Genomic DNA, 12,716 nt, shown 5'->3' on the forward strand with positions numbered 1-12,716 from the left:
ACAATTCAAGCACTATGACTTTATGAAAATCATGACAGATTCTTGTTTTTTTAGGTCTTTATTACTTGTAGATACCAGAAAAAGAACCACAAGGTATCAAGCAAAACGACGTAGCAGAGTGACCCAGTGGGGCTCCATCGAAACAGTGCATGGTCTCTCCAATGAACAGAATCAGGCTGAGCTCAGGCATTCTTCAAACTAAAGGCCACCTACTTCAGAAACAACAAAAACCAAATAAGGCAACATAGAGCTAGCAAGAAAGAAGCTGTCAGTAGAGCAGAGTGGACAATGTTACACAGTAACTATCCTAAATTAATCCTTTCCAAGGTTTCAGTCATCAACAGGTTCTTCTTATTGGGTGGGTAGGTTTATTTTTACATCGATGTTCTCCATCACTTTGGCTTCTTCACAAAAGTAAATGACAAGTTCCACAAGTTGTCAGTTCAAACACAAACTAATGAGAGGCTGCTTCCAAACTATCAGCCAGCCTCTTCTCCTAACTTCATTTCTTAAATTAAAACTAGATGAAATGTTCAGTTCCTCCGATATGTGATGTTCATCATCTGTGCAAGTCAAATCTATTGCTCAGAATGACGCATGTAAACTGAGATGGTTACCTACATGAAGACCACTAGTGTCTCTCAGGGTTTTCACAGTATTGTCTCCCTCCGCTCTCCTCAACAATCAGCATGTCTACAGTGACTTGCGCTGGCGCTTCATGAAGGACATGGAGTAGTCCCCTGCCGGGGTGCTCTTCTGTCTCTTCATCTGGACCTGGGACTGGGCAGTGAGCTGCAGTTTGATGGCGCTGGAGTTGACCTTGGCTGCACACAGCAGCTCCTTCATGCCCTTCATCTTCTCACTCTGGAAGACGACCACAGGGCCAGCGGGGCAGGGCGAGGCCAGCTGCTGGGACAACGGGGAGGAGACGGACTCTGAGCTGGGGGATTTGGGAGTCCCGTCTGTCTCTCCGGCCCGCAGACCCTGAGAGGAGCGACGGCGAACAGCTCCGTCCCCCACCTTCTTGGGCTGAGGTGCTGCTGCTGCTGCGGGTTGCTGGCTAAGTGGAGAGGTGGGGGCAGTGGGCGGAGAAGAGCTCTGATCCTCCAGCTTGGACTCCCTCCTGGGGCCCCGCCGCCGGCCTTCCCGGGGGTCCTCACTCGACTGGTCATCATCATCCTGGCACTCGGGTTCTTTGGTGATGATGGACACTTTCTGACGTACCTGGCAGTTTAAAACAAGCTGGGGTTTTTTATGACGTACTTTGGATATTTCCACACAGCAATGAACAGCACAGAAAGAGCAACAGTCAATGATAAAAAAGATAAAATACATTTTAAAAATATAAAATATTAAATGAAAAATGTAAAAAGTAAAGAAACATTAATTGTAGCTCAGAAGCAGCGGTTCCTGACCTGAGAGTCAAAGCGGCTCAGAGACTGGACCAGGTATGTGGCCCAGCCCACATGAAGAACCGGGGTGGGACTTCCCTCCTCCCACTTGCAGATGCCGTCATAAAAACGAAGCAGGTGAGCAAAGCATTCTGGGTCCTGGAGTGCTGAGACAGCCGTCATCTGCTTGGCGTTCTCCTGAAGGAACAGACCGGGTCAAAGAAATCCCACTAACAGCTGCTGGTTCTCCAGTTCAGACTTTGATGGATCTCATGCAAGTTTCAACTCTCTGTTAAATTTGACCTTTAACCCTTACATGCAGTGAGCGCTCACCTTGTCGGGCCCTTCTGCCCCGTCTCCATCCTCCCCAGGACTGTCAGCTGTAGCCGTCTCCTTCAGCAGAGTGGGGATAACGTCATTTGCGATGTCGAAGAACTCCTTGTAGATCTCCTCATCCTCACGGAAATAGTTATAGCTGCAGCAGCAACACAAGTGCTTTAATACATCTGAGGAAATGAAAGAACCGATTTACCCCCCCCCATCTTCCCATCAGACGTTCACTTCTGGATCAGTTCGATAAGATCTGAGCTCCACCATCATCATGTTTGAAACACATGCACACACTTCCCTGTGATTGTGCAGTGAGGGTGCGCTGCAGCAGAGAACAATGGGAAAGCAGGAAAAGGAAGCTGATGGACTGGGTGTGGGTGTGGGTGTGCGTGTGGGTGTGTGTGCGTGCTGGTATTAATAGCCACAGCTCATGAACGGGTATGTGGGGATGCCAAGCTGAACGCTTCCTGGATCACACAACGTCCTTTCAGGCCGAGCGTCACCAGGAGTCGCAACAGTCTGGGCTTTGTTAGTAGCAGTGTGATAACAGAAAATCCCCACAGAGAGCTGCTTTACCACCTTACAGGCTACAGGCCTGCGCTTTCCACTTTGAGCCTGGTAAGGCAGCAGGTAAACAGACTGAATAGTTTGGGTAAAACTCTAGGAATCTGAAGGACCAACAAGGTGTGCGTCTACTGCCACCCTGTGTTCAGTGAGAGGAAATGCTCCGCAACAATCTGACTGAAACAGCGACAAACTGGCAACAAGTCCAAAGCTTTTCATGCAGTCTTATTTATGTATGCAGAACTACACCACCTGCTGGTGGAACTTTGAACCTGCTTTGTGAATGCACTGCTTGAGCTCATTTTAGGACATGTTCTGTTGTAAATGTGGAGGAGTCACAATTTTCTTGCCCATTTACGTTATTCATACGCAGACAGCTAAAAATGTAGTCCAGGCCTCAGGAAGGCCTTAAAAGCAGAAACGACGAAGCAGCTAGAGGAATTTAACAAACATGGTGTAAATAATCAGATCTCAGAACTGTACCGACACGATGCCACCAACATGTCTACAGATCCTCTAGAGAAGGAAATACTCCCCACAAGGTTTATACAAACATTCATGAGAATTACAGAACACACCCAACAATGTAACTCTAAGTCTATTCCAAACACACTACACCCCTCGGGAATAACCCAATTCAGTTGAAAAAACATAGATAACTTCCAAAAAGGCTTTTTGTAACTCAGTGTTATCATCCATGTCTCATAAATCAAGTAAAGTCATGATAAAGTATGAGGATTCATGAACAGCAGCAGTGTACTGAGGAACATAAGCAGTAGAAACATATGTGACTTACAGAACTTACTGTTCATCAGCTTGTGTTTCAGTCTACAGTGAGCTACGCTGACATGCTTCTATTGTCCTAAACTTCTCCCACCTCCCATCCCTTGTAGTGTAAACTCACTCCTGCATGACCTGCGCTGCCTCAGCCCAGGCCTTCAGCGCCTCCTGCACATTCCTGTGTCTGTAGTGGAACCCAGCCAGGTACATGTAGGGGTAGATGTGCTCATTGTTGTAGAACTTCTGAGCAGAACCTACAGCCTGAAAGAGCACAAACATGCAACATCAATCACAAGGCAAACCCAACTTTCTATGTAGCAAGAGCAGGATTCTTCTCCATCCGGCTGAACAAACTCCAGCTTTTTTTTGCAAAGAACAGAACAAAAAGCTGCAGCTGTCAATGTACAAAGCTGCAGGAGACCCCAGATGACAGCAGCTGGATATGCTGCAAAACGCTGTTCAACAAACGACTGACTGCACACAGCCTTCACTTATAAAATGCTTCATAGTCATGTTGAACTTTTCATTCCATTTCACGACGATTAAGTCTGAGGAACTGATGCTGTTCTATCAAATGACATCAAAACAAAATCTACTGTATTTTAACTGAAGGCAACAAAGTGTGTGAGTTTTATAGGCCACTTTTTTATTAATTTGGCCTCAGTGTGGGAAACTTATTTTAGTTTTATTGTGAAGTGCCAACAGATGTCTTTTTTTTAATTAGCTCAACACAAATAAACTGAATTGAAAAGAAACAAGGCAGGAGGGAAGTCTGCTGCTGCTTGAAAGCTGAATGTTTAGTTCAGCACAACTCATTGTTTTTACTGTTTCTGCTGGAAAAAAACTCTATTCCTGTCTCTACTTGCTGATTTGTGGCCAGCAGGAACCCTTCAGAGTAAAGGGACGAACCTTCAGATGAATTTGCAGAGGGTTCTCCTTTCCTGGTATCGGTTCTTGATCCTCAAGATCCGCTAGAGTTCCCATTGCCATGGGATACCTGGAGGCAGAGACAGTGAAGCAGAAACAGTGAAGTAGAGACAGTGAAGCAGAGACAGTGAAGCAGAGACAGTGAAGTAGAGACAGTGAAGTAGAGACAGTGAAGTAGAGACAGTGAAGCAGAAACAGTGAAGCAGAGACAGTGAAGCAGAGACAGTGAAGCAGAGACAGTGAAGCAGAGACAGTGAAGCAGAGACAGTGAAGCAGAGACAGTGAAGCAGAGACAGTGAAGTAGAGACAGTGAAGTAGAGACAGTGAAGTAGAGACAGTGAAGTAGAGACAGTGAAGCAGAAACAGTGAAGCAGAGACAGTGAAGCAGAGACAGTGAGGCAGAGACAGTGAAGTAGAGACAGTGAAGCAGAGACAGTGAAGCAGAGACAGTGAAGCAGAGACAGTGAAGCAGAGACAGTGAAGTAGAGACAGTGAAGTAGAGACAGTGAAGCAGAGACAGTGAAGTAGAGACAGTGAAGCAGAGACAGTGAAGCAGAGACAGTGAAGCAGAGACAGTGAAGCAGAGACAGTGAAGTAGAGACAGTGAAGCAGAGACAGTGAAGCAGAGACAGTGAAGCAGAGACAGTGAAGCAGAGACAGTGAAGTAGAGACAGTGAAGCAGAGACAGTGAAGCAGAGACAGTGAAGTAGAGACAGTGAAGCAGAGACAGTGAAGCAGAGACAGTGAAGTAGAGACAGTGAAGCAGAGACAGTGAAGCAGAGACAGTGAAGTAGAGACAGTGAAGCAGAGACAGTGAAGCAGAGACAGTGAAGTAGAGACAGTGAAGCAGAAACAGTGAAGTAGAGACAGTGAAGCAGAGACAGTGAAGTAGAGACAGTGAAGCAGAGACAGTGAAGCAGAGACAGTGAAGTAGAGACAGTGAAGCAGAGACAGTGAAGCAGAGACAGTGAAGTAGAGACAGTGAAGCAGAGACAGTGAAGCAAAGACAGTGAAGCAGAGACAGTGAAGCAGAGACAGTGAAGCAGAGACAGTGAAGCAGAGACAGTGAAGCAGAGACAGTGAAGCAGAGACAGTGAAGTAGAGACAGTGAAGCAGAGACAGTGAAGCAGAAACAGTGAAGTAGAGACAGTGAAGCAGAGACAGTGAAGCAGAGACAGTGAAGCAGAGACAGTGAAGCAGAGACAGTGAAGCAGAGACAGTGAAGCAGAGACAGTGAAGCAGAGACAGTGAAGCAGAGAAGCAGGGGTTGACAGAGAACTAAACTGGTTTTCATTTGTTACTTCAGGCTCACCTGTCCAGGTCCCCTCGATCATACAGCAACCAAAGAAGTTTCTGTGCCAAAAAATTAAAATACACAGTTATAAGTAAAGACCAACATCATTTCTTATCACAGAATGGCTTCTTTGGGATGTCTGATCTAAACTCTACTCCTTAGGCATTCTGGAATTAGAAGCCAACTTTGGTTTTGTTGCTGCAGCAGTAAGTAAGGTGATTTGGGCTAATGGTCTGGGTTATTGCAGCACTACTGTCTGAGGACAACTCTATTAGAGAACTAGGGGTATTGATGAATCTACCCAGATTTCCTTAATTCTTTAAGTATAATGTTAATTTGCGGAAGGTTAAGTGGAAGGAAAAAATATGGCAGAAAAGGGTATATGCGTGAGGGTGTCTAATGCAATCTCATATGAGAAACTAATCCTGTCCATTGATGTTTTCTTCCTCCATCAAGATCAGTAAATCTGACTGACAGACACGCCCAGCAGGTCACGCCTCAATGTATGCTGTTAACAGTAGTCACCCCTGTTACATTTAGCGACTTTGTAGACAAAAAAATTGGTATCAGAAAAAAAAAAAAAAAAGAAATTGCCAGATTGGGCTTTTTAAAGATCAATCATCGGCCAAAATACTTCAGTGAGTGCACTCCTAATTTGAGCTGATCAGGACCTGAGTAATTCCTTTAAGTATCCACTATATGCAAATATCTATAGTTCTGAAAGCCTTGAGGAAGTTCCATTAAAAAAGATAACATTTAGTCAATAACAGATCCAAAGTGTTGGTGCCAACCTGCTGCAGCTGCAGGAGTTCTGAGCTGTCCGTGTGCAAATCCAGAGAAGGGTTGATGGCACACACCATGAAGGCAACCTCCATGTTCCTGTCACACTTCATGTAGGACCCCTTCAGGTACAGCCAGCTCTGACAGAGACAGGGACAGAACAACGATGTGAGCTCAGCTCATGTCTCCGTTTCCCTGCAGAACTCCACCGACTCAGTCTGGACTAACCTTCTCACTGACTCCCGCCGTGACCGTCTGCCCTCTGCGGTCTTCGTTGCCCTTCCCATGCCAGGTGACCTCCGCTGTCTCCTCACCATTTTTCCCAAATATGACCCAGGCGTGGTCCTCGGACAGCGCCAGGTGGACGTCCTTCAGGCCCAGCACCTGACAGGCCGCCACCACAGCGAAGGCCACTCCTGAGCTGTCCAGCTTGGTGCCTGGTTCACAGAAATAATAATTAATCAATCAGGATTATTTGTGTGGCACATTTCAGCAACAAGGCAATTCAAAGTGCTTCACATCATAGAAATACAAAAACACAAAGTCCTAAAAGGCGCCATACATTGAACAGTTGAGAAATCCAGTGAACATTTTACATGTTGTCAAGTCCCATCACCAAATATGTTGGTCAATGTTTCAAAAGCAACTTTAACCAGGTGAGTTATTAGTGTAGATTTATAGGAACTCTGTGTTTCAGCTGTTTGTGGTGCATAGAAGCCGAATGTTTGGTTCTGGCTCTGGGGATGCAGAGCAGAACCTCTGACATCACATTACATGCAATGTGAACTGCTTATATTAAGACAAATAGAACTTAACTGAAAGTCAATGAAGAATACGGACAAATGTTAGAGTTCAACTTTCACTTCATTTTCACAGCCAATCTATTTCTGCCAGCATCCATCAGTATCAATGAAAAATATGATCTAAAATCTAATATAATTCACTAATTCAATTCAAAATATGATATCTGAAGCATTTCTTTCCACTGGTTTTGAGGGCCAACTACTGACACTAAAAGAATTCAGTTGTTTAGAAAAGTTGAGAAGTAGAAAAATAATAAAAGATTAGTGATATGAAATGCTATTCATGTCTTTCAATTCATGTTTTTAAACATTCCTCCTCCACAGTAGTGGTGGGTAGGTGCTGTACCCAAGAATATTATTGGGAGGTTCAGTGGAAGGAGAAGTATGGCATAAAAGGTTGCATGTGTAGGGGCTGACCGTAACACTGTCAGAGGCACCAATGCCAGCTTCTATCGCCATGGTACACCAGAAACCCGCCTGACCTAAACTCAACAGAGAATCTATGGAGTGTTGTCCAGAGGAAGATGACAGACAGCAGGCCCGTCACAGCTGGTGACCCGAAGGCTGCTAGCAAAACAACCTGCGTTTTTACAGGCCATTGCTAAGATACTTCAAATTGTACTCAGGTGCATCCTGTTCTTTCTGAGAGTCCACCTGTGGAAAATCTAGCTGGCTGAAGAAGATGGGGAATGGAACTTGTCTCATATCAGAACAGAGAGCAAGCAATGAAGGGGGATCAATCTGCTGGCAGAGACTGGACCGGGTCAAAGCATAAATCTGGAAAACAAAACGGAACTTTTAGGGTAATTTAAGCTACGCTCACGCATAAAAGCACCCGCCTCATCCCGAAGTGAAAGAAAAATAAAGAAAGCTTGTGAGGATTAGAAGAGAAGAAGAATATCCAAAACCAGCTAGTGCTGACATTACGAAAGACCTACAGAGAAAGCTGCTTCAACAAAACATTAAGCAAAAACAGTGAAGGGTTTTTTTTTTTTGCAATACTACTTTGAATTAATTTGCTAGATTCTCAAGCTCATTGAATCCATGATAGGGTGCTTTGTGGGAAATTAAAGCACTTTCCCACAAAGTGCTTAACTTTCCCAGAACATCAGAACGTACTGTCCTGATGTTCTGTTGGTTAACAATGGGCCCGCAGTTCTATAACAGAACATCCCTTATTGGATCAGATGCAATATTCTAACTTATTAGAAACTGAACTTTGGGTTGTTATCATCGAAATTCAGTGAAATAAATACAACATAGTGTGGAATGAACCTCTAAAGCTGAGTGTTACACCAGACTGTACGAAAAGTACTCTGTAAGTAAGATTTGATTTATTGAACAATGGGTGAACTAAATTAGTGAAAGACATGACTGATATTGACCTAAGATGCACTAGTACAAGGGATTTTTTCAAATAATAATAGAAATAAATCAAACCACAGGTTTTTCCTTTCCTCCATTCCCCACCAGAGTACATCCCAGAAGAGCTTCCTCTTTAGATTGACCTTTGAAGGCTGTACCTGTGATGAGGCTGAACAGGGACTGGATGTGAGCCCGGTCCTTAAAATACGACCGACTGAGACTGTTCCAGATGACGTCTGACACTTTCTTCACCAGCTCTCTGCTGGACCCGGATGCAGTTCTGCGGTACTGGGACAGGTCCACGGCGCCGCGGATCTGAGCTGTGAAACGTTCGTACAGTGCAGAAATCATTCCCAGCTCCACCGTGGGGAAGCAGGACGTGGGGCAGTCCGGCTCTAGCGGCTCGAAGCGGACCCCTGGAACGTTTATGGGGACGACCCTGTTCACAGCCAGAAAGTGCTCAACAAAACCCAGGACCAGTGAGAGCAGAGCCAGGTCTGGTTCTGACTTGCGGAGCTCTGAATCAAACAGCTGGACCACGCCATCGATCCCCCTGAGGGGGAAGAACTTCTTCTGTGATGAGTGCAAACCCATGATGATCCTGGCTTCCGGTCTGAACTTAGATCAGCGTCTTACAGTGGGAATATTAGCAAGAAGTCAAGTCAATCCACATCCTCAGCTCACAGTGACCCTGCAGAGGGAAAACACGCACAACATTTTTACACAGAAAACAGAATTAAACCGAGCTCACTGTCTTATTTACAAAAGACATTTGTTCATAGTTTTAAATAGCAACTATCATAAAAAATATTATCTGTTTGTGAATATAAATCTGGGTATTCTAAAACCCCTTTCATCTCATATTCCACCTGGGGCCTTGAAGCAACCAATCAAAAATTTAACATTTTTCTCAGTAAATATCTTTCTGTTATTTGCCAAAACGCTTACAAAGAAATTGCAAGCCACAGTATTTCCCTTGAAAACAATGGCTTCTGTACTCACTGCTCAAAACTCCACTGTTAAAGAAAAAAGCAGGTTGATGATAGATACGCGTTGACCACCAGTGAAACACTGGGAGAACAGAGTTGGATCAGATGAGGCCAAAAACTGAACTCTTGGTATTAATGCACAAACTGCTCCAAGGATGAATGTTTCTGCACATCATCCAAAACGCACTATGCTAGAAGTGAAAGGAGCATCAGGGTGAGGAGAGTTCATATACCTGCCGGGAGGACGGATGGAGAAATGTACCGGGACATTCTCCAAACCAACCTGAACATAAAACATGCATGAATTTAAAATCACCATAACAATCCCAAACACGGGAATGTGAAGAATTACAGGGGCAAAGAATGCTTCAGCTACTGTAAGCTGCAAATAGAAGAAACCACAATAAATAACTAGAAAGTGTTAATTTCCTGCAAAAATGCAAGTCTGAATTCTGAATGCTTTTGTCAAAGATGCCAAAACACTTGAAATCAACTGCTGAAGACTTGCAGGAATGCAAAAAATAAGCAGACGCACCAGAATAAATTATAATCCTGCAAAGTGCCGAAATGGAATTATTATAATAGAAAAACTGCATCCGGAGTAAAAGCTTTTGAATAATGGAAAAGTTCCACCTAAACAGTATTAGAAATTGCTGGAGAACAGTGGTTCCAAACCTAAACTGTAGGGTCACCGCAGTTTATAAGGTAAAATTATATAAAAGGCTAAGAGTAACTAAAATACTATTGGTTGTTTGCATCTAGGCTTCCACTTGCATGTAGAGTTACAGTAATGTATTCTATGCAATGTAAAAAGCTCATGTAAAACCTAAAATTTGAAAAAGACAGAAACGTTCCCCTACTCCTTCTGATAAAAACGGTGGGTGAATGAAATCCAAACCTTTTATGGTTTCTGAGATATCAACACTTGTTTGGAGGCGTTGTTTAGCACGGTGACTACAAAAATCATCCTACATGGAGCGCAAAAAAGCCAATGTCAAAAGCTCAAATTATTCCCAGGTGTTAAACTAAAAATAAAAGTTGTTAAACTGCCCAACTTCAAAATGGCCTCTGCCTTGTGTCCTCCATCAGCCCTGAAACTGGATGATTGATTGCCATTAATAGGCAGGAAATAAAACATCCACTGTGAAACACAACTGACATTTTATATTGTAATTCTCAATTCTGCCACAGGATGGAGCGGTTTCCCCCGTGGGGTAAAAAATTAATAAAAAGCTGAATATTATAAAAATTAGGAGCGCAAGCTGAATGGTGAAACATGCACAGCAAATGAAAGGTTTCGTAGTTTGGGACCATTTTAATATTACATCAGAAAATAAGGTCTTATCACTTTGTTGTTGTTTCATCCGGTTCTTTCCGGTTTCTACTTGATCTGTCTGAAACCAACTTCAGCTGAAATTGACTCTTAGTTCACATTCATATTATGTTCTGCAGGTTAAGTGTTGCATATGTTTGACAGAACTGTCTTATTTATATAAATCCACCCCCTCAGTGCTGAGGCATTAAAGGGGCCAGGCATCAGAATGAATCCCAGATACACCGAGGATAAACTCAGGTATACATGCCATTCTACAAATTACTCAGTTGCTTTGTATAAATTATTTCATATAAATGTATTGTTTACTTCATTTTTTTTTACAGCAGGAGTAGTTGTGTCAAAAAAGCGTAACTCAAAATGTTGGAAAAACTTATTTTGAAAAAAAAAAAGTCCACAAACATCCTCATTCCAAACACATTCGCTTGAATTTTTACTTTATGGTACATTATTTATTGACTATATCTAAGAATATCAAGTATATTTTGAATTGAACTGAAGATACGACATAATACAACAGATAATATACAACAAAATACAATGACTTCAATTTTATTGTATAGACTAGTCATCAAATCAGTGACCTGCAGGGGTTTTTAATGTCCAGCAGGTGTCAGTATTCAGTGTCACAGTATCGACACAGTATCAATCCAGTTTAGCTATGGGCAGATAGGCTTCATGACGCCTCATTTACCCATTATTACCGAGCCACAATGAAAACATATTGTTGAAAACTATACTGGCTTCTTTTTAAATAAGCCAGCAGTGGTAAACAAAGCTTCCACCTCTACATAATAAAATGAACTAAACTGGTCCTAGCCCAGGCTGCTCTGCTCGTTGTATAACCCAGCTTCTACGAGCGCAGCTGGCTGGAGATGTAACAGTGCAGTGGTGGGCGGGGCACCCCCACCGCTACACTCAACCACTCAGCGCCGAGCCGACAATCATAACCTATTTAGACTCCGAAGACAGATTGCTTTACCACAGCATTTTCGGATTATTAACGACGCACACGGGGACGTTCATTACAAACCGACGTAACCCGTTAGATAAGTGTGTTTACCAGACTAGCCGACTGACGTCGGCTAACTAGCTAACTTTACTCGCTTGAGTCATTGATCACTTTAAGCTTACTGCTTCTTTTTTATTAAAACTTTTTTCTTCCAGTCAGGAGGCAACCCATACAAGCAGTCCAAAGCAGGACGCGCACTATACAAGTAAAAAAGGAATAACAGCTGCTGGACAAACAGTAGCTACACAGCTCGAAACCAGCTAACAAGCTACCAGGCTGCTAGTTAGCTAAACTAATCTTTGGGATCACTTGCATCCTCCTCATCATTTAGTGAAATACATTATCACACTGGGCCGCTAGAGTAACTTAGAGAGCTATTATCAAGTGTCGGTATTAGCTCTGTTTTAAGACCTTACTCACCCGTGTTCTCATAGAGGAAGCCACATGTTTTTGTTTGTGTCCCTCTTCTTTTACCGCGCACTTTAGTCTGCCCGAAAATTACTCAGAGTGCTTACGACTCATCACGTCAGCGAATCTTAGAAGATCTCTATACAATACGGCGCGCGCTCCATGTCACGTAAATGAACTGCGACGGGGCCTATCCCTATGTTTGTAAATCTTAGCTCTGGTCCCCCATGCTTGTCTCGGGAAATGTAGTTTTTCTGAGTGGGTAGAGGTAACACACAGTAGGGGGCAGCATGGGGCTATTATGACATAAATAGCTTCAAAATAGAATAAAGGTAAACATTACATAATGGGTAACAGACTTACATGAAAATGTATGCACTTTTACATATGATTCACAGCCCCATGACTGAAAATTCTTTTTTTCATGCTAATAAAATGTATCAGTAAAGCTTATTATAAATTATGTTCATATGGTACACTTTGATATTAGGTTAAAATGTATCCTGTCGTCTGTCTGACGTCTAAAATACAAAACAGATTTTATTCGGACCAGGCTGTCCATTTTAAAACCCGTTATTATGGATATCTTCTACAGCTGACAATCTTGTTCAAGAATATTCTCTATGTTGCGTTTCCTTGGTGTCGAAAATTTGAGCTCCATAAAACATTGGTTAATCTGAAGAAGTTTTAGAATGCATGTCAAATAAGAATACACAAGTTTTCAGTCACAGTAATTATTA

At 43.1% G+C, this 12,716-nt stretch overlaps 1 protein-coding gene across 1 annotated transcript; it reads right to left on the minus strand.

Moving 5' to 3' along the window:
• Window positions 1–49: 49 nt before the first annotated feature.
• Window positions 50–12,089, minus strand: men1 (multiple endocrine neoplasia I). Its single transcript, XM_055058754.1, has 10 exons — window positions 11,989–12,089; window positions 8,393–8,925; window positions 6,295–6,503; window positions 6,078–6,206; window positions 5,305–5,345; window positions 3,975–4,062; window positions 3,190–3,326; window positions 1,725–1,866; window positions 1,416–1,589; window positions 50–1,224 (listed from the first exon to the last, which is right to left on the minus strand). Exons 2-10 carry the CDS (start codon window positions 8,826–8,828, stop codon window positions 694–696), a joined length of 1,887 nt encoding a protein of 628 aa, XP_054914729.1. The 5' UTR covers window positions 8,829–8,925; window positions 11,989–12,089; the 3' UTR covers window positions 50–693.
• Between the last annotated feature and the right edge of the window lie 627 nt (window positions 12,090–12,716).

Source organism: Poeciliopsis prolifica, unplaced genomic scaffold, assembly GCF_027474105.1.
Source record: "Poeciliopsis prolifica strain line A6 unplaced genomic scaffold, Auburn_PproV2 SCAFFOLD051, whole genome shotgun sequence".
Taxonomy (NCBI): Eukaryota; Metazoa; Chordata; class Actinopteri; order Cyprinodontiformes; family Poeciliidae; genus Poeciliopsis; species Poeciliopsis prolifica.

Excerpts from the sequence above, each read along its gene's own strand:
- men1 (XM_055058754.1), bottom strand. The coding sequence starts at position 8,828 with ATGGGTTTGCACTCATCACAGAAGAAGTTCTTCCCCCTCAGGGGGATC. Across the intron at positions 6,504-8,392 it reads CCTGTTCAGCCTCATCACAG|GCACCAAGCTGGACAGCTCA; the intron begins GTACAGCCTTCA and ends TCTGTGAACCAG. Across the intron at positions 4,063-5,304 it reads GATCGAGGGGACCTGGACAG|GTATCCCATGGCAATGGGAA; the intron begins GTGAGCCTGAAG and ends CTCTGCCTCCAG.